This window comes from Camelina sativa, unplaced genomic scaffold (genome assembly GCF_000633955.1).
Source record: "Camelina sativa cultivar DH55 unplaced genomic scaffold, Cs unpScaffold00599, whole genome shotgun sequence".
NCBI classification, from domain to species: domain Eukaryota; kingdom Viridiplantae; phylum Streptophyta; class Magnoliopsida; order Brassicales; family Brassicaceae; genus Camelina; species Camelina sativa.
In genome coordinates, this window is record NW_010921751.1 from 24,713 (window position 1) to 51,241 (window position 26,529).

A 26,529-nucleotide genomic window follows, 5' to 3' on the forward strand; every position below is an offset into this window, starting at 1 on the left:
TAAAATAACGAAATAAAGTCTGCATTCATTATTATAAAATTAATAACTTACACCATTTCAATGATTCACCTCACCTCCCTGGCTTTAGTTTCCACTTTTTTGGGTTTTGCTTGATTTGTAGTATGGTTTAATGTAGAGAATCTCTGAAGGGTCTACAGAGGATGTTGAGGTGAATCATAGGGTTCCTATTGTTGAGGAAGTTCCAACAAAATCTGAGAATATGGAATTCTACAATTGAGCAAATAAGATTCATACAAATAAGTTTCAGACTCATCCGTTACATTTTAACAGGAATTTTTGTCTTGTCTTTTTTCATTAGTACTACAATAAAAGTGATAAGGATAGTATTGTGTTCTCTGTGTGATGAGGAAACAAAAAAAAAAAGAAAGAAGAGAGAGGAGTAAAAACAGTAAGAACCGAACCAAACCGCGACAAACCTTAGACCTTGACAAAACACAGCCAGACGAGTGCAAGGGCCTTTGTGTAGTGGAAACACTTCATTCCTGGCTTTAAGAGAGACTTCATCAAATGCTCTGAGATTGAGAAGAAAGAGTTTCAATCTTGTCGTGGAGTGTCACAACAAGATGATGCGCATCATCTAAAAGCTTCCAGACATTAAGCTGACCAGCCATGCTGTTACACTCTTCCACAATCTCATCCATACTACTGTACTTCTGTATGATAAGCTTCCTACGTAGTACTAACGCCGCGATTGCATAGAGCAAAAGATCATCAGTTGGTGGTGCTAGTTGCCGGATTCTGCTCCACGGCGATTTCCCAACTCCAGCTCTAATGGCAGCTTGATCAGCCCACATCACTTCCCAGAGACATAGCGTCTGTTCAAAACTCAACTCCCTCCTAAACATCACAAGCACCATCCTGTAAACGAAACTACAATCCTCAGCTTGAAGATTCTCCAAGTGTTTGTAAAGCTGAGAGTCTTTGTTTTTTATAATCTTTGATACAATACTCAGCTGCCTTTGAATCCCTGCTTCATCAAGCCTGAAATTATGCCGAGCTTTCTTCATAAAACCCACAAAGCACCAGAAAGCCTCGTGATCCTCTGAGATCACGGCGAGGATGGGAGATAACAGATCGCTCATTCCTTGACAGTATCCTATCTCAGGATCATACATAGCGTATGCTTCAAGAATTGCAACTAACCGTGCAGCGTGGTAAAGTCTACAGCTTTCTAAGTGATCATAGTCTTTTAACCCTACAGACTCAGCTAAACCACGAGCTTTGCTTTCAGTGACTGCAGTTGAATATGGAGAATAAGTTGCCCACTCAGAATCAGCACGTAAAGCATCAAGCCGGATGATACGTTGCCACGTAGAGAAGTCTTCATGTACAGCGACTTCTACTTGGATCTCATCAGGAGTAGCTACAAGAGGAGAACTACTCTCCTCAGAATTGTGATTACTACTATCCTCCTTCGGTTTTTTCGCATCGCTGTATACAAAAGATGGGAGTAGTAAAACATCTTCATTGTCTTCACAAGAGTCTGTATCAGAAGAATCAGTGTTCAGAGCAGAGACCACATCTTGATTTGTCATTGGTCCCGTAATCTTATAATCATCCACAAATCGAACACATTGACCGTTTACATCCTCAGAAGGAAGCTCCTCAAGATTATCAGTACTTTCAGTGCCGCACTTGAGAAGCATCTGGCACCGTCTCTGTAGTTTCTCATACTCCTTCCTACACTCACAGATCCCAACAATTTAATTAGTTCTCCACCTTCTCTGTATCGACATACAAACATTGACTAGATCAACCTTTTTCTAACCTTTTTTGAGTTTTCACTGCTTCTCTTTCTTCACTAGTACTATTCAATTCATAGCTGCCAATAAGAAAAAACAAGTTGAGAACCTCAACAGAGTGGATAAAAATACCAACAACACAAAAGACAAGACAACAAACAAAACACTCACACTCCAAGTAAGAACAGCCACACTTCTGCACGAATACTTGGATCAACACCCTACAGAACCATAAGCAATCAGGAACCAGGAACCAGTAAAAAGAGACAAACTAAGAATCAAGACATACATATGGTCTATGTTCAAAAAAGGAACTCACTCTGCTTCTAACTTTCTTCAGAAACCCAACACCACCATCACGGAGTTTACCCTCCGGTGTAAATAAACTCCTCCATTGATGCGGGGTCAATGCATATTTTCTTTTCCGGCGAGACCACGGTGATTTACGCCGGCTGCTACACAACAAGTCAAAAATTAGAACTCCCTACAAGCTCAAAATCATCATTCTAACAACAACACAATGAAACAATCTGAACAAAGATAGAAACTTTGTATTGATCAGAAGAGCTTTATTATTGGATTGGATCAACAAAAAAAAAAAAAACAGAATCTTTTAAGATCTCATCTAAATATTCGAAATCTAAAACCTTTAAGCAACTCACCGATCGGAAGAAGTAACTGAAGATGGAGAGGAAGGATTAGCCACAAAGAGAACAGACCGTAGATGGATCCACGAAGAAGACGAAGAAGCAGAAGAAGAAGAAGAAGAAGAAGAACTCGAAGAAGATGAATTAGAATTAGAATTAGAAGGAGGTGAAGACGAAGAAGAAGATGGTAACGAAGACGAAGACGAAGACGTAGAAGAGTTATTATTATTAGCGGAAGACGTTGAAGTATAACTTCTCCGTAACGCCTTCATCGGAGGAATCTTAAATCAAAACCCCAAAAACACCCAAAAAAAAAGATCAAAAATCACAAAGCCTCGTGCTTTCTCATCGAAGATCTAAGAAAAATCTTCACTTTTTAAACAAACAAACCCATTCTCTTACACGACGAATCACCGCCGTAACTTCGCCGGTGATTGCAAACTAAAGCCTCCTCCTCCGTCTTAGGGTAAAAACAGCAGGAGTCAAGCATGAGAGATTTGAGGGTCAAATCAAATCTGTCACTGTGATTATTACTTCTCAAGCGTCTTCTTCAGCACGCCGACACTGAAGACGAAGAAGAAGAAGAGAGAGAGAGAGATAGAGATTGAAGAAGAGAGAAAAAAAAAAAAGCAAAAGCATCCAACAACTGAAACCCCTCTTTAACCACTTTGCTTATTTCTTTTTCAGCTCTTGTCTTTTATATTTTCAGGCGCGTGTGATCGCGCGTTTTAACTTTTTACCGAACACGCGCTTTAACTCTTTACGCGATTTGGTAGGTGATGAATGTTAAATTTTTTCATGACGGTGTCGTTTCGTTTTAGATTTTTTACACGCGATATCGTGGATGATCCACAGAGGGAATGACACGTGTGCAGTAATTGGGTCTGATTACTTGAATTTACCATATCCGAATTGAACATAAAATTAATACTAATATACTATATCGTTTTGGTTTAGCTGCTTATTATCCAAGGCCTATAGTTAAAATTAAAACTTTAGAAAGTCAAAAGGTGAAAGATTTCAATTACGTTCCCACTTTACCGAGGCTTTTAAGGAACATAATCATGATTAGTTTTGTGGATTTTCGAGTAAATAAATGTGTACTATGTGTTTAGTGTGCACTAAAGAACAAATCTAATCATAAGAATGTTGACCATAATGGACCTACTTACTACACCTTATACTCTATGCCTCTATGGTAATATTAAGATTGGATTAACATCATTCATTCATGGCTAATGAATGGGTTGTTTACTATTCTAGAATAGTTTTTGTTTGGTAGGATCATGGAATTATATTAAATTTTTCAATAGCATACTAGCATATAGTCAAACGTTTATCTAAATTAGGATTATTTTCCTGATTTGATTTATATGGATAATATAACAAAAGTAATTATTAGAAACTTGAGATTGACCTAAACCATATCGAAATCGATTATGAAAAGATGATATAGAAATAATAGAGATTTGTTAATATTTAATTTAGGATATTTACTTTTCTTTTACAAAATTAGGTTTAGTCTTTATTTTATTTTATATCAATGTATTATGTAACTTTACTTTTATAAAAGATTAATAATAATAACCATGACAAGATAAGTTATGTTAAAATTCGGTTTGATTCATGTAATATTTTAGATAACTCAGGTTAAGCTTAGGCAAAAACGAGTCTCAAATATTCGATGAATACAAATACAATTAACAAAAGAGAACAAAACCAATTGTTATTAATATCTAAAGACCTAGTCAAATCAAACCAAAAACTGCAGAAGCTTTTTTTTGTTTTGTTTTTTTAGCACAGTTACAACTTATAAACAAAGACTGAAAAAAGAATTTGATTAATATGATATGTTTATTGTTCATTTTGTTGCGACTTGTTTTGTTAGTAGTTACTAGTTAAAGTGTAACGGAATAAAGAAAAAAATAACTATACCTTTTTTTTTTTTTTTGACTGGCATAAAGCCAAAGATATGTTATTAAATTGAATGTAGTAGCCGCGTATGTCACTAACCAAATCTGGAATATAGTTGGTATTAAACTAAAAAAGCATATGGACAAGGATTATTCTAATAATAAGGTACAAATAAGAATTTTATTTAAATGGTTATGAAATATACTTTGCATGTTCTTGGAACTATAATTGTTTTAATTTTTAAATGATATTCCGATTAACAAAGAAGAGAATTTTTTTGAATGAGGAAAAATTAAAGTTCGTTGGATGGGAGAAGACAACAAAAGACTAGTAGCCAAGTTGTAGGTATAAAATAACATTATTATGTTTCTAGGGATAAAACATTTTGGTTGCTTGAAAGATAAGTTAAGTTGTCTATGTAAAATGCAGAAATTGCAATGATAAGTTTGGTCACTTAGTATGGATGGATAGAGAGCTTAAAAGAGCAAATAACACAACTATCGATAACTTTGTTTATGTGTCCCTCACAACGATGCTAAGTTGCTCATATCATGTCTACCGGCATGAAATGTGAACATTATGTCCAAATTTAAAGCTTTTAAAATATGTTGGTATCATTATTTCCATACGCCAATGTAATGACATTTTCACTCTCAAACTACTTTTTACATTGTTCTCATTTGTGGTCTAGATGTTTAAGCATACTTCTCTTATCCTATCATCTTGTCTGAAAAATGTTCTGAATCATAGACTTTGGTGATTCTTTAGCTGCATATTCTAACTGAAGCTGTTCATCATTTGTAAGTTTCCATCCCAGCGCACCCAAATTATCTTCAACATTTCTAACCGACTTGATACCCGGTATTGGCACTGTCCCTTTGCATATACACCAGTTTATTGCAACCTACAAAACCAGATAATGAACTCATTCTTTAAAGTTTCACATTTCTTCTCCCCAAGAACCTTATGAAAGTTGAAGTACCTGAGGCATAGTCTTTCCTCGTTTCTCAGCAATCTCTCTCTGTGCTAAAAGCAAAGGCTCTAATCCAGGAAGAATTTGTCGAAACAGCAATGATCTGTTTTAAAAAGTGTTCAAGCATAGTTACTAACAAGAAACAACCTCTTTGTTTTTATCACAATCTGTAAGTACTTTTACCGTGGACCAGTTGGAAGTTTTGAAGAAGAGTATTTCCCAGTTAGCATTCCTAGACCAAGAGGACTATAAGAGATTAAGCGAATCCCTAGCTCATCGCATATACTCTTGATCTCTAGTTGCTCTTTCCCCATGCTTAGCAATGAGAATTGCAGTTGAGCAGAGCATAAAGGAACCCCTCTGGTTTTGAGGTAATCATGAATCTTCACAAGCTGTTGAGGTCCATAGTTACTTACTCCAACAGCTCGAACTAGTCCCTGAGAAAGATGAAACCCTTTTATCATCCACTTCCTAAGTGCTTAATGATCATTGTAAAAGGAGACTTCATATGTCAGTATTTAAGCAACCTTTTCGTACATTGCCACTAGACCATCCCAGAGAACAAGCTCTTGTAGAGGCGCATAGTTTGCTGTTGACCAGTGAAGCTGTCCAATCCCGAGCTGGTCTATCTGAAGCCGGTCTAAAGAAGCTCTAACACAAGAATAGAACATTCAATCTATCAACTATCATCAAAACCAAAAAGTAAAACAAGAGACAGAGACAAAATCAAGCCTAGAGAGAGACCTGCAAGCATTCACAAACTGTCCAGAAGTTAAACGCCATGGATAAGCTGCAAACTTTGTAGCTACCACTACTTCATTTTGTTTCCCTTTTAAGACTGAAAATTGAAAACCACATCAATCATCAGCTTAAGCATCAACACACAAACCCACCACAGTAACAACATATCAAGCAAAACAGCTCAAGGATGTACTTCAGAACCAACTAAAGGCAAATTTATCCTGATGAATCAATAAGACCTTATGATATAGGAGGGAACAGACCTTGAGAGTCTTTGATGAATTTCCCCAAAAGTCTCTCACTTTGACCATTAAGCCTACCAGTGCCATAAGAATCAGCAGTATCAAACAAATTGATTCCGTTTTGCAAAGCCAATTCGAAAGCTTGTTGAAGCTGATCATCCATTGAAGTCTGGTAACCCCAAAGAAGCTGATTCCCCCAAGCCCATGTCCCAAAACCCATCGGTGAAACACTCAAAGGACCCATTTTTACCTAAAACCATCGATTCATTCACCCAATTACATACGAAAAGAGAAGCATTTTGATATATGTATTGGCGTGTTGTTACCTTTTGCCATGGCCAGAAAAGAGGAAGCTTGAGGGGCTTAAAGGTGGTTATGTTTGAAGGAGTGTTTGAGCAGTTTATGTTAGTGAAGGTCTTTGTGGTGGACAATGTGAAAGCCATTGAAAAGGGTCTCGAGTTGGAGAAGAAGAAAGGCTTCAGAACCTCTCCTGCTGTTTCTCAGTGTGTGGCAGGAAGGAGATATAACTGTTTATGATTTTTTAATTATTTAATATTGGAAATTTGCAATTATATTATCGAAGGTTTTTATGTTAATTGATTTTTTTTTTTTGGTGTGCAAGCTATGTTAAGTTTTCACAAAAAGCTTAAATTTACAATTAACCAAAAAACAAAAGCATAAATTTACTATTTATCAAAGAAATTAAAAATTTGGAAAAGAAAAAAAAAATAGATTCATTTCTTTTTTTGGGTCAGGTCAGAAGATTTAACCCTTTTTTGCTTTCTATCCATGACCACTGGCCAGGTCCAGTCTCATTCTCGTAATAGAATTTCGTGAAAGCCCATATAAGAAAATATAACTTTTATGATTTTATCCAAAAAATTATAACAAAATTATAACAAAATTTATATAAAATATACATGATCAAGTTTCATAACCAAAAAAAAAAAAAAAGTAGAAAGAAGGCAAAATAATTTTCTGCTGAAAAGGAAAAGAAAAAGAATAGTGTCCAAACGAAGGAAAATCGGTAATTTCATACCCCAACTTAGGGGGTATGTTCAATTCCTACACCATGTTTAATACTGTGCAAATCTATACATTATGTTAAATAAATTTTAAATTAACAGCCCCAACTCATAAAATTTGGTAAATACATACATAATCTGTAACGGTGTTGAGAAACAGTTAACGACTGCTTATGTGGACGCCACGTATGAAACCACATTGTTTTGAAAAAGAAAAGAAAAAACATTTTTTGTTAAGACGACGTCGTTTCTTGTTACTTTTCTTATTTCTTTTTTGAGTTCTTTCTCCTTCTTTCCCGACTTCTTTGTTCAGTTCTCGATTTAGGGATTTCTTCTCTTCTCTACATCCGTATTTCAATTGATTCAATTAGTAATGAGTATCGATTCTGATGTGTGTCTGATAGTAGAGAAGAGAAGAAATCTGCTTATGAATTATCTTTCGACGATTATTCTCTTCACCCAACGAACTTTTGCTGACCTAAGCTCGTATGCAGAATCCAAATCGAATTTTGGATCAAATTCACCGATTTCAAACAAATCCAATATCGGCATAGCACCATTCCGTCAACGATTCGATTCCGGTTCACTCTCGGTGGAAGCTTAGAAGTTAGAAGGAGAAATCTTAAGATGCGGAGACGGTGGAGGAGATGGTAGCACCACCGTAACTTCCCGTTTGAATAGCTTATGTGAGTAGCAAAACGAAAAGAGATGAATGAGAGAAGAATCTGAAAAGTGATTGAATAAGAAAATTCTTGAGATTAAGAGAAACACAAACACAATCAATCTAACTAATCTCGATGTCTGGACACTACGTCCAGTCCAACGTTGGAGCGTTTCATGGCGGTTAAACGCCGGAAATATGATGATAGCTAACAAAGCCATATCAAATTTAGAGATTTTGAGTTTTGATCGATTTGTTGTAAAATTGCTTAGAGAACCGACAAGGAATTGATTAATCAGATGTGGATGTAGTGGTGAATGGGTGAAATTGATGAGTGGCATAATTAAAGAACATACAAAATTATTTATCTTAAATAGCTTATGAAGACATTGAGATAACAAATCTGAAATCATTGCTTACAGGAATCCTGGATTTCACTAACTATTGAAAAGTTGTGTTTCTTTGTCGAGAGTTTGAAGAAGAAGAAGAATGGAACGATGTTAGATTTGATTTATTATAAAATGATGTCATCTCAACTCTAGTAAAGACATTGCTTTGGATGAAGATTTTGATTCTGAATTTTGCTCTGAAACGTGGCAGCCATGTCATCACGCTTTAACGGTGATTTAACATTGTTATGTCTCAGGTATGGTTTCGCACAAAATCATAAGTTAATGTAGTGAATTTTATTTTTTGTATAATAAAAGTATGATTTGGCACAGTGCGATAGATCATGTATGAATTTAACATATGATATTAGTTGGGGTATGTAAAACCCTTTTTTCCTCCAAACGAAAGGCTTAAAATAATCTGATTATTGTACATAGCAACTTCAAGTCTACAATTTCTAAGAGCTTGCTGGCTTGTAAAGATTTATTGACTTTGTGAAGATTTTGATTATATGTCGGAAAGAGAATGCAAACACAACGATGTAGAAAGAAAAAACAATTTTGTGGCAACCAAAGGCTTATTCCTGTTTACATCAATTGGCAAAAATCCGAATATCCGAATGCACATAAATTGAATTATGACATGATTCTATATCAAGACCAAAACGTATTCGAATAGATAAATATTTCATTCGACGACGTAAATATATATTTTTGGCATCAATTTCACGACGTGTCATTTGCTTTTACTATACATAGTTTATTATAGTTCGACGGTAGACTTTAACGCACAAGTCAAAACATGAACACAATTTAAAATTAGTTTGTAAGTTTTACATGACGAGCTAATTCGTGTCTTGATAAGTAGCTCTAATCACATCCACGTAAAAAACGACACCTCTCTTTTTAATTTAAATTTAGGTTTCACTTTCACTTGATATATAAAAAGAGAGATTTTAAATTCTTTTGTTGTTGTTGGCGAGTAGCGGATGTAGAGAAATAGAAAAATGTTTGTTCGTTTTTCTTCTTGTGGTAGTTGAAACATGAAAACTTTTAGATTGCGTGGGTGGAGAACCTCTATATTCAAACAGACACATGCAATTATAATAATTAATTTACATAGATTATTAAGTCAAATAGCTTTAGAAAAACATATTTCAAATGTTTGGCTGAGAGTTTGAGGAGCCACTCGAAATACAATTCCTTTTGACATGTGGGATGTGGCCCATAAACTTCGATGATATATGCTTGGGTCATATTCATAGAATATGATTCGACTTTTGTTATAAAAAAAAAGTTTCTTTTCTCCTATTCATATTAATTTGTTATGATAACAAAAGCACTATGGGTCAGGTATTTGCTTATTAGGTTTGGGTCAGAACTTAGAAATAGTTTTGATAAAATTTGAAGTAACATTACCTTGGTTAATTTGATATGGTTTGCTTCTTTGTAATGTTTTTGGTTGAAATCATAACAATGTACTAATAAAATAAATGTTTGGTTCATATTGTATAGGATTACTTGGTTGTGTTTGATCTTTGATTTAGATTCTATTCAAACGTCAGTTCGTAATTAAGAGTAAACTAATCATTATATAAATCTTATTACTTAACGACACTTGGTTTTTATAATGCGTTTAATCCTTCTGCCTTCTTTGGTGGCGTGTATGGACTCTTTGACAAAAAGTCGTCGTTCGCTTTTATATCAAGAGAAAAGAAAAAAAACTCAAGATCAAAGTTTATAACATAGAGCACATGATTCCAACTTTCTTGGTAATCCAACGGCTATTACTCCATCCGTAAGGTCTTTTGTCATATCGTGCCGACATGATGGTCCGCAAACTTTGGAACCTTCTTATTCTTAATTAACCTAATGAAATAAAACCAAACTAAACCGAGCTGGTCTCATTTTTGGCCTAGTAAAGCTTCATTCGGATTGAGATTGTGCTTACAGCCTTACACTTTCCAAACCAAATTCGTAACTGAACCAAACCTTATCAAGCATTGTAACAAGATGAACCGGATAAGAAGCAAAACCAAAGTGAGAGCGCAAATAAACCAAGCAAGCAACACGCGTCATATAGTAATTGAACTCGTGAGTTTGATCGGCGGCGTTATAGGCACCTGAGGAGCCGCGACATGCGCTTTACTCGGCAAAGGACATTTTAGTCATCATGCGCTTGACGCGCTACTCTCATCCCAGGTAAGGGTTACGTTACGTTACGCTATGACGTGTTTGACAACATTTTCATGTATATAGGTTGTTCTTGGGCCTACGTTTGGATGATATGGCGGAGTCTTTAACCACTCGCTTTAGAAATTTTTTCGATCAATATGGAATTTGATTTTTTTTTTTTCCACGAGCATGATCCTAATGAATAATGCCTTCTTTCCACCTATAGCAATCTCAAACCTCAAGCCACAATTTTTATTTTTTCTGGTTAAAAGCAAGCCACCAAAATTCAAAATGTTGGAAATATTTAAGTTTGTCTATTGAATGATTTTAGACTAATGTGATTATGTGAATAAGCATATTCTCGAATGGATCCTATATAAGTATCGAACACGTTATAGAAATATATGTCGTATTTGATGTTTTATACTTTCTTAAATACCATATGACTTTCTTAAATTGGTATATACAAAGTCAAATATATTATAGAAAAACTTACCAACCCGAATACGTACTAATTGATAGAAATATAATAGTATTATTTGAATACGGGGGATGTAATTTCGCATGCACCTCTTGGAATCACGAGAACGAATTTAAATACATTGTAACTATCCGAAACGAATAGCTTGTTAGGTTTGACCTTTTTAATCGTGTTTATCCATTTACCATTAATTAGTCGTAAGTGTTTATCCATTTACCTTAAGTCACGGTCACGGTGATCACACAATGGACTAGTGAAACACACATTACCTCCATCTCTATTCCAATTTATTTATTTTTTCTTTCATTTCTCGATTTTTTTTTGGAAACCTCCGGTTTGTTTATTATAATGTTTTCAAGAGAGTCCCACAAATAAATATACTTTTTGATATAAGTTTTTTTTATTCATATAATTTACCGAGTCGTTGGCTTTTTGAACTGCTAAGGGGCCTTGTGCCAGCTGATCAAAGTAAAACACATCAACCAATTTGATTAGTACGTTTTTATCTTAGCTTATAAGGTAACAATGTAAATCGATACCCCCTACCGTAGATGTGAATGCCACAACCCACAACGATCATTTTTCTTTGAGGTTGGACAATTGGTTGTCTATCTTACGAGAAACCTTTGATAGTTAGGTACTTAGGTAGTTAATTATTTATATTACACACATACATATGAGTATATTAAGCTATAGGCTGTAGCATCATAAATAAAAACATCATGATATTAATGCAGCAAACACAAAAAAGAAGAAGAATTATAACTAAAATTTAATGTTTGGTTGAAAAAAAAAACAATTTTTTTTTAACCATTTCTCAATCTTTGCAGGGGCTTACAAATATATTTAGTTGACAAGAGGTACAAAAGAATAATTGTACTAGAATCCAATTTTGCACCTATTATTATTATTATTATTATTTGCTGAATAATTATATTTCAATATACAATAAGCACTAAATATAAATATGTTAATTAGATAAGTATATATATACATATAAACGTTAAATAATATAATTTTGTATTTTCTCAGAAAATACTATGTTTTGTCTAAGAATTATCCTTCATTATTTTTTTTAATATTAAACAAATTTGACTGTTCAAAACTACTGGAATCTTATCTTTTGTTGTGGTTTTGTGGTATAGAAATTATAAAACAAAAAATATATATATATGATGATGTAACAAACCTCCTAATTAAAGTCGGTAAAACCCTACCCTAAGTACTCCTAACACGCTCCAATTTTTACCACGTCAATTTCCACATCATCAACTATTTGTTTTTGTTATACAAAAAAAAAAAGTTAAAATAAAATACAAATAGGAGAAAAAGCCTTTGGCCCTTTGGAAATGTACGCGTTAAGCAAAAACCCTACACCCGACCCAATCTGTATATATATACTTGCAACAATATATTTCCCTAATTCCAAATTCTTCTCAACTTCCTCATACAAAAAAAAAAAAACCAAAACCAAAAAATATATAATCTCTTCATGCTTAGCCTATCATGAGCAACATCCCCAGATCTCTCACCGACTCAGATCTTTCTCTATTTCTTCTTATAATCTCTTCTGCTGTTGATCCTTGGCCTTTTTCTATCACCGTATTCTAGCATCAACCACCGCTCCAACACCGTCTTCTTTACCTCCTCGTCGATCTTTTTACTCCTTCGTTGTGTTTTCTTGTTTGGTTACGTGCAAAAGGTTCCTTCTCTTTGATGGGTTTTGAAGAATCTAATCAAAAACAGAGTCCAAAACAGAGTCCGAAGCAGATGGTGTTCAACTTTCACTTTCATGTCCCTCATCTCCACATACTCCACCATCACCACCATAACCATCATGATGTTCCTAAAGGCTGTGTTGCGATCTTGGTGGGACACGAAGACGATGAGGAAGGTCTACACAGATTCGTTGTTCCTTTGGTGTTCTTGAGTCATCCTCTGTTCTTGGACCTCTTGAAAGAAGCTGAAAAGGAGTATGGGTTCAAGCACGCTGGTCCTATTACGATCCCTTGCCGTGTTGATGAGTTTAAGCATGTTCAAGAAATCATCGACGAGGAGACTCATCGCCGTCGTCATAGTCATGGTGGTTACGGCCACAACCATACCCACCACAACAACCATCTCCGATGTTTCTGAAGTTTAATTCGATTTCGTTGGTTTGGATTGGTTTGGTTTGGTTTGACAGATCTCTTTTTTTGAGATTTTTTTTTTTAGTTTGCTTAATCTCTCTTTTTTTTTTTTTAAGTTTAGTTTGATGATGATGAAGATGATAATGATGAAAAAACAAAGAGTAATTCAAATGTGAATGCTTTTTTTTTCTATTAAAGAATGTAATCGTGAGGAATAAGGGAATAATCGTATTATTTGATTTTTATTTTATTGAAAGGAATGTGAATATTTCTTTTCTTTCTTTCTTTATTTGATATAAACGCGTCATATTTGGGCCATGGACCATGTTATTATTTTTGCTTTTTTCTCGTTAGGATTACTACCATTCACGCCAAGTGTCTCGAATATGTTAATTCTTTTTTTCTTTCAAAAATTTAAAATCGAGCATATCTTAGGATTACCAAATAAGCAAATATATATTTGACTTTGATTGAGATTGCTACCAAATTAGTAAATTACATTGATATCTTACCTCAATTACGGCAACTTTTTAGTCTTTGCCAACTAATTACTTACTGCAATAAACATGGTCAATTAAATTAAATACAGTATGTTGATTATTGACCATTAAAATTAACATAAGATTAATCGGTTTAGATACTAACATAAAAATCGTATCTAAAGTTCTAAACTGATTTTAACAAAATATTTGATTTATAGTATACGAATGTTATCTACATTCCACCCTATAATTATACGGAAATTTCCTATATATTAATTTATCTATAATATTAGAAACTAAAAATATGTTCACACTTAATAAAGGAATTATTATTAGGCCATGTCCATTGGTGTATTTAACGTGGTTAATATTAGGCGATGTCCATGAAAACAACAAATTCTGATCGATTATCAAGAAAAAAAAGAAAAAATTGGCAAAAAAAAATGTTTAGAACAATTAATAAACATGTCAATTACGGCCCATATAGGAAACAATTTTAACCCAATGCCATGTTAAAATGTTGGATTATGTTGGGCTTTTGTGTTAATCTATATATATATATAAAAGTACATTTTGGGTTCTACCCTTTTATTTATACTTATTTAAAAACTTATTTACAAAGTTAATCCCTAAAAAATGTTCAAATATAGCATTACTTCAGATTGTTTCCTAAATATTTTACATACAATTCCAACTAAAAAAATACAGCAAAAAATCAATATGGAAACATAAATTATGATATATTTAACCACATCTTCTATTTTGTATTGATGATATTCTATTTTTGAATCCTTTGCAAACAAAGAAATCAACAATTTTATTCCTATTTTTTTTTCCAAAACCTGTGAGTTTTGATTTTTAACGTAAGAAAAAATTCGATTCCCATTTATTTAAATATTATAATTAATATATGTAAACTTAATAAAATTTTAAAATATTATGAATATGTAAAATTAATTTTTTTAAAAAAAATACTATATAGTAGATGAGTTATAAAGAGGACATGTTGGAATTAAAAATATCATTAAATTTGTGCTAACACGGGTTAAATATTTATTTTATTACTTGTCAACACTATTAATATTAATATATTTGACATATAAAAATTAAGTTGATTTAACTAAGATTGTGTAAAATAATTAAATTATTAGAAAAAATATGATTTAATCATAGCGTATAAATGAATTACTATGTATTTAGATCCCTTATTTTTTGTTATAATAACTAAAAATCAAAATAGAATCGCAAACACTAAACAAAACGAACTAAATATAACAAACAAATGGTCATACAATATACTGTGGGTTAAAAAATAATATAAACATTTAGCCGTACAAATGGTCAGGAAATTTAGTTATTCTTCTATTTACAAAACATCCAATATTTAACAAACAAATACAATATAAAATATAATTAATAATAAAAATTATATGCACGCGGTGTACCGCGGGTTAAAATCTAGTTAGAAAACATTCATTATATATATACAGAAGAAATTAAACTATAGACTCCAGGATTCAAAGAACTCCATAGACTTCGGGTAAGTGAATTCAAAATTCTAGCAAGTGATTCTATTCCCCTCGCGGCGTATACACGACCTAAAGTTTCGGCAAGTGATTTTGTTCCGCCGGCTAAAAACACGGTATGTTGTTCTTATTTTTACTTTTTCTTGTTGTAAAATCATCTTCAAAATTAAGACCTTGAAAACCCTAACTTGCCTTAACGTGGTTCTTCGTCTCTCTCTCTCTCTCACGACTCACTGTAATTACTTCTGCATATGTCACGAATCACGAAGAGTCTTCTTCGTCTTCTTTCCAATGTTGATATTAATATTACTCGAACTAAATATAAAAATTCTCTTAACCTATACGAAGTTATAGATAAGTCTTTGTCGTCAAGATAGTTTATTGGACAATCATCTCAACCGTCAATCTTTCTGTTGATCACCGGTTTTTCATCTCCTAATAAACTGAATATTCCCAACTGTAGAAAATATAATAGAACGAACTGTGATATTTTATTTTTATTTTTATCTTGATATTTCATAATCAGATATATATATATATATATATTTTTTAAATAGAAATATAGAAATCTATATTGTTTTCTATAATACAATTAGTTTTCTAATAAAAAAAGCATAGAGTAGACAAATATATATATATATATATATATACTTGTGACAAAAATAAATAAACAAACATATACGAGCCAATATGCTCTCATTTTCTGAAAAACCTATTTGAACCATATTTTTAACAGCTAAAAACAAAAATTTTGGTTTGGATTCATACCAATAGAATGTTAACCCTCGATGAATATATCAAACTGTAATAAAACTGTAATAAATTGTATACCTAGAGACTGAATATAATTAAATATTACAACGATTAAAAAAATATATCAAACTGGAATAAATTTCTCACAGTGATGAGACGTCATTTCTAACAAATTCTTTTTTAACTAATACAAATATAAAGAAAATTTGAATACAATGATGAGAAGTTATTTATATATAGATTTCTAATGATGTAAACATTTTAATAGACACAACTGTTTGTAAAAGACACAACTTTATATTCAACAGACGCAACTTTTTAGAGAGACGCAACTGTAAAAATTTTCTGTCAAAAATATAAAATAAAGAAAATTTGAATACAATGATGAAAAGTCACTTATATATAAATTTATAAAGATATGAACATTTGAATAGATACAACTGTTTGTAAGAGACACAACTCTACAATTAACAGACGCAACTTTTTAAAAAGATGCAACCGTTGAAATTTTATGTCAATATATATATATATATATATATATATATATATATATATTATGAAAAGGTACTACAAAAAATCGCAACTGTTGTTGGCATTTTTTTAGATTGTTATTATTATATTTGAATACAATGATGAGAAGTTATTTATATATAGATTTATAAAGATGAAAATATTTGAATAGACACAACTGTTAGTAAAAGACACAACTTTATATTCAATAGATGCAACTTTTTAGAGAGACGCAACTGTAAAAAATTTCTGTCAAAAATATAAAATAAAGAAAATTTGAATACAATGATGAGAAGTCACTTATATATAAATTTATAAATACATGGTTCCAAATCCATAGTGTGCACCCAATAATGGCCGAATCTAGAGTGACCTGGTTCCCTCAAGCAACCCCACGATATGCGTTCCTCACATGGCTGGTGGTGAAGAACAGACTCGCAATAGGAGAAAGAATGGTAAAATGGAACACCACTGCAAATACAGGTTGCATTTTCTGCAATAATCCACTAGAGACAAGGGAGCATTTGTTCTTTGACTGTCCATACAGCAGATTTGGGAGTCGCTAGTAAACAAGCTTCTTCAGCACAAGTACACTACGGACTGGATGCAAGTGATACATTTACTCATGGGAAAAGATTTGGACAAGACCCAATGGTTTCTACTGAACTATACTTTCCAGAATGCTCTCCACTCCATTTGGAGGGAGAGAAACGACAGGCGCCATGGAGAACCACCATCCCCGGTGGAGAAGCTGGTGAAGTTGATTGATAAAAATGTCCGTAACAGACTAAGTACAATGACTGATGTTGATGGCAATCTCATTGAGGCTTGGTTTGCAACAAGATTTTACTAAATTGTCAGGGTTGTTTTTTCTTTTTAGCTAAAACAGTATTTAAGCTGAGCTTAGTATCACAGATGTAAAACGCTTATTTTTCTTTGAATATAATTTAACATTAAATTCAAAAAAAAAATATAAATTTATAAAGATGTGAACATTCGAATAGACACAATTGTTTATAAGAGACACAACTCTACATTAAACAGACGCAACTTTTTAGAGAGATGTAATCGTTGAAATTTTCTGTCAGAGAAAATATATATATTATATATATATATATATATATTACGAAAAGATACAACCAAAAATCGTAACTGTTGGACGCATTTTTTCAGATTGTTATTATTATATAGATTAATTTTGAAAATAAACTATTTTCACTAGAACATAAGAATCGATAGTATTGTTGAAGCTATCTTAAACTTTACGTTTTTCTTGTTGTTTTGCAGAAATATATAGTTTCTACGTACAGGAGACAACACATGGATTGTAGAGGGAAATCTAAACAAGCTCGTGTCAACGGGTTGTGTCGTCGTAGATTGAAGGAAGATATAATAAACCAATTACCTGATCATTTGATAAGTCACATACTTTCTTATCTCCCCGTTAAGGACATTGTTACGACAAGCGTTTTATCCACCAGATGGAGAAGTCTCTGGCTTTCGGTTCCTTGTTTGGATCTGAATCCCCGGATTCCCCTTGTGAGTTTTGGTGACTTGTTTTCCAATTCACATCAGGTTTCAACGGTCAAGAACATGATCATATATCGAGACACTTTCAAGGTATGTTTATTAATGCATGCAATTTTTTCTTTGATGTAAGTCTCTTCTTAGACACAATACTTTATGATGTCTGGTTTGGTTTCAGGTCATTCGTCACTATGCCAAAGTAGAACCACTGCCTAAATTTGTTTACATGACTCATCTGTGTCTTACACTCTGCGTATCCGATTTAATATGGTTGCCAACTTTTCTTGAGCACTGCCCGAATCTGAAATCCCTCGTATTGGTGGTGATGGTATTTTATAAACCCTATTACTTTTTTTTTCGTACATATCTCTAAGAAGATTTCGCATATTTGTTTTTTTACTCATTGTGTGTTTATTTTTCTCCTGTCTAATTTATTTCCCCACAGGTATTGGATAATCATCTTAATAAGTGTAAGTGGATGATAAATCAAATCTGTTTTCCACGAGATGTGCCCCAATGTTTATTGTCCTCGCTCGAGTTTGTTCATATCAAAAGTTCATACAGTGAATATCCTGCAGAAATAATGAAGCTAGCCAGTTACTTTATAGAGTGCTCAGCAATGCTTAAGCAGCTGGTGCTACATTTGAGTGGTAGTGGATATTTTAATGCAAGGAACGTCTTCGAGAAAATCCTTCTAAACAGTCAAACAAAACATGTGAAGCTAATAATCTTTTGACATCGGTTTAGTCAGTTGATATCTTTCCACACACGTAAAGCAGTTTTTTTTCTTTTGAGTGATAGAGAATGATGAAACTGTTTTTTAAGTAATTTTTTTGTTAGGAATCATGATTGTTACATGTCATTCCCCTGTCTCTGCCTCAGTTTTTGTTACATGTCCTGTTTCAGAGAGCTAGCTTTTTTAGAAGTTTACAATCTAAGAAATCTTGCTAAAGCTTCTTAAGAGCATGTAAATTAATATAACCATCGACGTACAAACTATAGTCTTAATATATGTGTCAAAATGTTTACGAAAAAAGACTAACATGTAAATTAATAAAACCATGAAAATGTTATCGTGGCCATTTTATAACACAAGTTAGACATCGATCATGACCATGAACTAGAGTCTTGAGAGCGAAATGTAGTGAGCTGAGGCAAGTGATTCCCAGTTCCAACAACTCCTGAATGCCAAGAGGCTCTACCGAATGTGAAGTCATTGTCTTTTGATTGGTAAAGAGTAAAGAGTCGAGGTTTTATGATTTTATTTGTGGAGAGACAAAGCGAATATGAGTACTTGAGTAATATAGTCGAGGTTTCTTTTTGCTTTGCTTTCTGAATGTGTTGGCAAATTGACCTGGACATCAAAAAGTATCTGAACAAAAGTGGGTGTTTCCGGTTTGGTCTAATCTGACTTTTGGTTGTTTTAAGGGGTTTTTTCCCGCAATTCATCTGTCTCTTAGCTTTCTTATGCATGCATCTAGATTTGTTGAATGCAATCTATGGCTGCCTATTTTAATTTCCAGTTTTTATGTTTTTTTTTTATTTTTTTATATACAGATTTAGTTCTCTGAAAAAGAATATAAATGGCTTGTTCCAAAACGTTGATTGAGAGCTTGAGAGGAGATAGAATAAGCCAGTTACTTGATCTGTTGATCTGTCAAAAAATTCTTTCTCATCTTCAGACGGAGAAAGCTGTTAGGACAAGTGTTTTATCTACCAGAGATGGAGGAGCCTCTATTATGTGATTTGGCAATCAAAGATAAGAAATCAAAAAGCTTCATAGTAAACAATATGGAGTACAATGCCAAGTTAGAAGTTGATGTCACCTTTGGTTTAAAGGTTGCTGACGAAGCAAGCATTTCATCGGGGAGAAGTCTCATCCGTAGTTTTCTGTCAGGGATCTCGAAGGTCGGGGATTTGACGATACATCCGCAGACTTTCAAGGTATATATATGTATTGGACATCTTCACATTTAATATAATGAAAAGTTTCTAACTCACTATACTCTCTCTCTCTCTCTCTCTCTGCTCTCTCTCTGCTCTCTTATCATTTATAACTATTCCAAGTCAGAATCGCTGCCTCAATTTGGTTTTATGTCACGCGTGTTGAGAGCTGCCCCAATCTGAAATTCCTAGTCTTGGAGGTGAATCTGCTAAACCCTATGATAATTTTCTCATCTCTATTCAGCTTCTGCCACTTTATTTTAACTGTATTTTCTCCTTTCCTTTTTCCTAAGCTACACTGTGGTTATTGTCGCTACGGGGAGGAGCTACATGTATTGTCCCAAGTGTTTGCAATCATCGTCTCTGGAGTTTGTTGATTTCAAATTTGCATTCTGGAGAGATGTTGAAGAAATGAAGTTAGTAAGGTGCTTCTTAGAGAATTGTGTTATTCTCAAAAAGCTCACACTACATTTGCATTCTTATCCAACAAAATATGAAATCTTGAAGAAACTCTTAGAAACCCCAACCAAATGTGAGGTTGTCAATGTTAAAGAGTAGAAGGAAACAAACATGTGAGGTTTGTATTTGACTGGTCAATCGGTTGATGTAGTCGTAGCTATGAGTAAAAAGGAATGAATCTATTTAGCTACTTTGCTGGATATCTTCTTCTCGATTTGATTTGGTTTAGTAAAATTGGAAGCTCATTTTTGTCCAAGCCAATTTTCGTTGTAAGTCACGTCACTGTCATCTGATTAGTAATAATTAGAGAGAACATGTGAAGCTTGTCATCTGAGTTGTTGTTATGAAACTATTTTATGTACCTTTGCAAGAAATCTGAGTTGTTTGTTATGCAAGAAATCGAGTTATTACTCTTAAAATCTGGCATAGTCTGGTTTTACCATTATCTGCAATTCTGTTTTGCACAATTTGTATTCTAATACTCTGTTTCTTGGTTTACTTATAAGATGAAAAAAAAAATGGAAATACATAAAAATCAAACTTATATCATTGAACCAATATAATAAATAGAAAAAGTATAGAATTTATATTGGTCTTTTAATTCTAGAATTTTATTATATTGGTTCAATGATATATTAATGTGTTGATGTGTCTGCATTTTATAGGGTTTTAACTATAGTTTTTAGATTTGTTTTGAGTCTTTTCCTAGGTCCAAGTGTGCTTTTAGAGTCCTTTTAGTCTTTTGTGAGTCTTTACAGGTTCTAGGTGACTTTGGAAGGAAAATGAGTGTTTTGGGGGTGAAAATATGCATCTGGAGCTAAATTGGTTGAAGACTGATCGAGCTAGAAGGCAGATGGAATGAGAGCAGAAATACGTTCCGGATCGACTGATCCTTTCGAGATCGACCAATCCAGTCCCCGACGCAAGTTTTCCTTTTTTTGTTTTAAACCGACTTTTAGGGTTTTATTTTGATATTTAAGTTCGAGGCACGGCTTCCAGAGACATAAGCTTTATTTTTCTGAGACTATTTTGTATTGAGAGCAAAGGGAGAAGATCTCTAATCCTTCTTGACACTTTGGAGAAGATTTCTAAACCCTATTTTCTATTCTTTTGCAATTCAATTATGTTTTCTTCATCTTTGATTTGTTGTTTCTGCTTCTCTATGGCTGAGTAGTTTCACTGTTGGGTTTAGGGTTTCAGAAAGGGTTTCTATGATTAATTGATGCTAGATTTGTTAGATTAGGGATTGATCTTATTGTTCTTCATCTATAGTTGTTCTTAATGCTTAAGCTAGATTGATCACCTAGATTAAGATCTTAGGTTTAATTCATCTAGGCATCAAAAGTGTTGTTGAATTGCTTGAAAAGAACATAGGTGAGCAAGGTGATCCTTAGCCAACGAGAGTTGAAGTTGAGGCACCTTGTGAACATAATCAAACTTGAACTTATTGCTTGCTAGGATTGTTTAGATTCAAACGACGGTTTAGAGTTTTATCAATTCCTTGCATAGATAGTTAACGCTGCGAAAGTAGGTTAGCTTTACAACCGTGATTTGAGTTCTAGAACGGTGTCTAATGCATCCCATCTAACCATCTAATTTCGTGATCATAATCCCTAAAGATTCCCTGCGCCCAATATTTCAATATTTCCTTTTTGATTTAAAGCAACTTATTTACTTTCCTGTTTTTATTCGGTTACTTAAAACACAATCTTTCTCATTGCCTTAGCTATATTTGATCTATACAATTTCATAGTGCATTGTTTGGTCCCTGTGGATTCGATCCTGAAGTGTTACAACGATACCACTAGATCGTGGTGGAGTACACATTAGGTTTTAATTGACCTGTTGATCAATTTGGCGCCGTTGCCGGGGACCAAAACGATTGCCTTTGAGATTCTAGATTTAAATTTAGTCTAAGATTTATTTTCTTTTTATTTACTAATTAGTTCTTGTGTTCTTTCTCTTGTGTTTCAGGTGCATGCAAACAAGAAGCCACAAGCCTACTGATTTGCGTAATCTGCGAAACGNCAATATTTCCTTTTTGATTTAAAGCAACTTATTTACTTTCCTGTTTTTATTCGGTTACTTAAAACACAATCTTTCTCATTGCCTTAGCTATATTTGATCTATACAATTTCATAGTGCATTGTTTGGTCCCTGTGGATTCGATCCTGAAGTGTTACAACGATACCACTAGATCGTGGTGGAGTACACATTAGGTTTTAATTGACCTGTTGATCAATTTGGCGCCGTTGCCGGGGACCAAAACGATTGCCGTTGAGATTTTAGAATTGAGTATAGTCTAAGATTTCTTTTTGTTTTTACTAATTATTATTATTTTCTCTTTTTGTAGATAAAAAAAAATGAAAACTGTTTTTGGGACCATGGATTACGATGACTGGCAGCAGGAAGAGGAGACCACATTTGATGAAGACATCCTAGATGAGCATTATGTGGAGCCACCGTTCGATGAGAGTGTTCTTACGCCGGATCAAAAAGTTAAGTTGGATGAGCTTCACATGGAGCATCCAACAACGACAAGGAGGAACTTAGCAGCAATGATCCGGTTGAATCTCATCTCACATCGAGCAGTACTTCAAGGGAGGGAGCCCACTTTCACAGAGATTAGGGAAGCTCATGCTTACGAAAAGGTAATATATTGGGTTCCACCAAGCCAAATAGAAGGTACATGCGTTTCCACCCTTGAAATTCATGATTTTGAGGATATTCACATGCCATGCATTGAAGATACTTCTAGTTTGGATACTCCATTGCTCATTGATGAATGCTATGATTTGATATGTGAGTCTCAACGTCTAGACATCTTAAGAGCAGAAAAACTTGCTAGGGATTATCATGAAATATGTACTGAGCTTCTTCGTTTGGAATTGAATTCTCAAGAGTTCCCAGAGTTTCAATGCCTTTCGTGAGTTTTGGTGACAGATTTAAGCCTTAGATCCAACATCTACATATCAAATTTCAGCCAGATCTTCCACATGAGTTATTTTATGAGACCTTATACATTTATACTTTTGAGGCATTGGTATCTTTAAAGTTTCATGTGATGGCCTTAGCTGATGCCGATCGAGTTTTGTTCCTTAATTACCTTGTCTCTCAAGACTATATATGTTCTTAAACACTGTTCGATATCCCAATGAGACTCTTTTTGAGAGACTTGTCTCACAGTCTCATCCTGCCCTGTCCTGAAGGAGTTAGATATTTCCACATGTGTAGTTGATAATGCAAAAGTCTTTCGGGTGCTCTCTAGGTCGTCGAAGAAGCTCAGTACGTATAAATGTAGGCTATTGTCCACGTAATGTTGGTTCAAAAACTGTGAGTGATGCTTCTCAACTATGTTTTTTGAGCATTGATGGTAACATATCAGAAAGCTTTATGATAACCAATTGAGATTCCAACGTCAATTTAGATAATAGCTCTCGGCTTTAGTTTGCAGTTAATTGATGAAGGAAGTAAATTCCAAAGTTTTCTCCTCGGGATTTCAAAGGTCAGGGATATGACAAATTGACAATATTGAGACGTGACACTTTCAAGGTAAATATATAATGTTAATTCCAGTATTGAACATGTACGTTTTCTTCCATGAAGCTCGGACATCAAAATTTGAAACCAGGATATAATATCTGCACAAAAGTGGGTATTTCCGGTTTGGTCCAATCGGACTTTTGGTTGTTTCTTGGTTTAAATATAAAACAGCAAGGCGTTTCGAGTAAGAGCTACAAAACGGTAAGGCGTTTGTGTCAAAGTTATTCGATTTGTACTCATCCTTTAGTTTCTAGGTTGAAAACCCTAAACCTAACAATCCCTCGCATGTAATGTTAGTTCTTCTCTCTTGGTTACTCTTGTATCTCGTAAATTACATTCGAAATTAATTAGTTGGTTGCTCTGTAACTTTCAGTTTTAATATATTGTTAAATTTGATGATGCAGATTATATAATGGAGTTTTGTGAAGAAAAACAAAATGGTGGGTAGAAAGAAGAAAACCAAAGTATGTGAAAAAGAGTTAAAGGAGGAAGATTTGATAAGCAACTTACACGAACCTTTGATATCTGAAATACTTCTTCGTCTTTCTACCAAGGATGCTGTTAGAACAAGTCTTTTGTCCAAAAGTTGGAGATATCTTTGGCAATCGGTTCCTGGATTGGACTTAAGCCTCTACGACTTCTTACATAATAACTTCTCAAATATCGATGCCTTTTTGAATTTTGTTGAAAGGTTTTTTGATTCCCATAGGGAGTCATGGATACGCAAACTTCGGTTATTTTTGGGTTATCGTCATCGTATATGTGATCTTAAGTCATGGATTAATGCTGTGACTAGGCGTAAGATTCAGCATCTTGATGTTAATTATTACTCAAGTGATGAGATACCGGTGAGCATATATACCTGTGAGACACTAGTACAGTTACGACTCAAATGGGCTGGCTTGCCTAATGCCGAGTATGTTTCCTTACCTTGTCTGAAGATCATGCATTTAGAGCGTATTAGATTTACTAGTGATACCACACTTGAGAAACTTATCTCAGGCTCTCCAGTTCTGGAAGATTTGAAAATCTTCGGATGTTCGAATGATAATGCAATACAAGTTCGCTCTCATACGCTAAAGAGAATCAACATGGATATGGATGAGTCTAGTGGATTTGTTATCGATGCACCTCTACTCCAGTGTCTGAGCACTAAGATAGCCTCAACAAAAGACTTTCAGATCATCAGTTCGGATTTCCCTACCAAACTAGATATTGATTTGCAACCGATGCGCCACGGCCACTTTGTGAGACCTCCTAAAAAAGTGGTTCGCGATATCCTCACCGATATTCGGAGGGTCAGGGATCTAGTTATTACTAGTGACATTTTGAAGGTTTACATATCTTAACATTTGAGCATATTTATTTTTAAAAATTGCTTTAATCCTCCGATAACTTCTCACCATAACTTGTTTTGCCAGGAATTCTTTCTATACTCTAAATCGAGAACAGTGCGTCAGTTTCGTAACCTATCCCGCTTGAATGCTAGATTTACTGTATGTGATCTTGAAATGCTTCCAGCCCTTCTTGAGAGCTGCACAAAACTAGAATCTCTCATACTGGTAATTTAATTAATAGCTTTAATCCTCATGTATCTCTCTACTCAGGTTTCTTACTTTTTATTTATTGGTTTGTTCCTGTTTTTGCAGGATCTATTCAGGTACTCATCCATACGTGATAAGGAGAAGAGAGAACCAAATGTGGTGTTTGAAGCAGTGCCTCGGTGTTTGGTATCATCGCTTAAGTTTGTCGAACTGAAACTTTCATTCATAAAAGATGAAGGAGAAATGGAGCTAGCAAGATACTTCCTGAAGAATTCAACAATCCTGGAGAAACTAAGGCTCAATGTTTGCCGTAGGGAAAAGTCAAAGTGTGACTACCTTACAGAACTCGTTGCAATGAAAAGATCATGCTCTAGCGCTTGTCAAGTCCTTGTTCTTTAGGTATGTACTAAAACTGCAAGCAAATTCTGATTTTAGGAGGCTATGTGCGAAAAGAAAAAAATGATTTTAGGTGGTTGCTGCTCATGTAATAATCACCAATTAATTACCAGCCCTATTTCGAATGTGAATATGTGATTGATACTTTCATTATTTAATCAAGCAGGAAGCTGTTTGAAGTACAGAGAAGCAAAGCCAGAAGTTTTATAATAAAGAAGATGGATTCCAATTTCTAGTTAGATATTAATGATCATACATCAAGTTGCTTTCAAGGTTTCTATGTCAATGCAGTTTTCAATAACGAGAGTTATGTCGCTGAAATGAACTAGTAAGGTAAACTTGGGTAATTCTCAAGAAACTTGGGCAATCATTTTTTTTTTTTTTAATTTGTCCCCAAGCCATTGAAGATGTTTCAGAGTCTTGCAAATGCTATATTTATGAAAAGATATATATTTTTGAACTGTTACATTTGTAAACAAATTACTGTATGGTCTTCATTTTATTGTTTCGACGAACAAATGATGGTCTTAATATGTGTCAAAATGTTTACGAATAAAGACTAACATATGTATGCATCTTAATAAAACCATGGAATTTTGCGTTTCTATAATTTTACATTGATCTTTATATCTGTTTCAGGTGTTAGAAAACTCTTAGCAATGTCAAATCGCTCTTGCCATACAAAATGCAGGTTTAGGCCTCTTG

General features: G+C 33.9%; 4 protein-coding genes across 5 annotated transcripts; 2 read left to right on the forward strand and 2 right to left on the reverse strand.

The window, feature by feature from the left end:
• Nucleotides 1-211: 211 nt before the first annotated feature.
• Nucleotides 212-3,063, reverse strand: LOC104773632 (small G protein signaling modulator 1-like). 2 transcript variants are annotated; one of them, XM_010498281.1, is made up of 5 exons: nucleotides 2,426-3,063; nucleotides 2,083-2,215; nucleotides 1,935-1,984; nucleotides 1,790-1,843; nucleotides 212-1,701 (listed from the first exon to the last, which is right to left on the reverse strand). In XM_010498281.1, exons 1-5 carry the CDS (start codon nucleotides 2,680-2,682, stop codon nucleotides 525-527), a joined length of 1,671 nt encoding a protein of 556 aa, XP_010496583.1. In that variant the 5' UTR covers nucleotides 2,683-3,063; the 3' UTR covers nucleotides 212-524. The 2 variants fall into 2 exon arrangements, with proteins under 2 accessions (XP_010496583.1, XP_010496582.1); XM_010498280.1 differs by having other exon boundaries at nucleotides 2,083-2,218.
• A 1,801-nt stretch (nucleotides 3,064-4,864) lies between these two features.
• LOC104773633 (pyridoxal reductase, chloroplastic) lies at nucleotides 4,865-6,802 on the reverse strand. The gene is made up of 7 exons (XM_010498282.1): nucleotides 6,607-6,802; nucleotides 6,302-6,530; nucleotides 6,042-6,135; nucleotides 5,825-5,948; nucleotides 5,481-5,734; nucleotides 5,307-5,400; nucleotides 4,865-5,228 (listed from the first exon to the last, which is right to left on the reverse strand). Exons 1-7 carry the CDS (start codon nucleotides 6,721-6,723, stop codon nucleotides 5,043-5,045), a joined length of 1,098 nt encoding a protein of 365 aa, XP_010496584.1. The 5' UTR covers nucleotides 6,724-6,802; the 3' UTR covers nucleotides 4,865-5,042.
• A 5,620-nt stretch (nucleotides 6,803-12,422) lies between these two features.
• On the forward strand, nucleotides 12,423-13,429 carry LOC104773634 (auxin-responsive protein SAUR32-like). The gene has a single exon (XM_010498283.2). It carries the CDS (start codon nucleotides 12,728-12,730, stop codon nucleotides 13,145-13,147), a length of 420 nt encoding a protein of 139 aa, XP_010496585.1. The 5' UTR covers nucleotides 12,423-12,727; the 3' UTR covers nucleotides 13,148-13,429.
• A 10,892-nt stretch (nucleotides 13,430-24,321) lies between these two features.
• On the forward strand, nucleotides 24,322-25,827 carry LOC104773635 (F-box/FBD/LRR-repeat protein At1g51370-like). Its single transcript, XM_019242711.1, has 3 exons — nucleotides 24,322-25,218; nucleotides 25,306-25,446; nucleotides 25,534-25,827. The coding sequence occupies exons 1-3, from the start codon at nucleotides 24,322-24,324 to the stop codon at nucleotides 25,825-25,827; spliced, it is 1,332 nt and encodes a 443-aa protein (XP_019098256.1).
• The last annotated feature ends 702 nt before the right edge of the window (nucleotides 25,828-26,529 follow it).

Coding starts and splice junctions, on each gene's coding strand:
- LOC104773632 (XM_010498280.1), bottom strand. CDS start 2,682: ATGAAGGCGTTACGGAGAAGTTATACTTCAACGTCTTCCGCTAATAAT. Junction 1,985..2,082: donor TGAAGAAAGTTAGAAGCAGA/GTGAGTTCCTTT, acceptor ATGGTTCTGTAG/GGTGTTGATCCAAGTATTCG. Junction 1,844..1,934: donor TGGCTGTTCTTACTTGGAGT/GTGAGTGTTTTG, acceptor TCTTATTGGCAG/CTATGAATTGAATAGTACTA.
- LOC104773634 (XM_010498283.2), top strand. CDS start 12,728: ATGGGTTTTGAAGAATCTAATCAAAAACAGAGTCCAAAACAGAGTCCG.
- LOC104773633 (XM_010498282.1), bottom strand. CDS start 6,723: ATGGCTTTCACATTGTCCACCACAAAGACCTTCACTAACATAAACTGC. Junction 5,949..6,041: donor CAGTTTGTGAATGCTTGCAG/GTCTCTCTCTAG, acceptor TTCTTGTGTTAG/AGCTTCTTTAGACCGGCTTC. Junction 5,401..5,480: donor AAACTTCCAACTGGTCCACG/GTAAAAGTACTT, acceptor TTTTTAAAACAG/ATCATTGCTGTTTCGACAAA.
- LOC104773635 (XM_019242711.1), top strand. CDS start 24,322: ATGGTGGGTAGAAAGAAGAAAACCAAAGTATGTGAAAAAGAGTTAAAG. Junction 25,219..25,305: donor TTACTAGTGACATTTTGAAG/GTTTACATATCT, acceptor TTGTTTTGCCAG/GAATTCTTTCTATACTCTAA. Junction 25,447..25,533: donor AACTAGAATCTCTCATACTG/GTAATTTAATTA, acceptor CTGTTTTTGCAG/GATCTATTCAGGTACTCATC.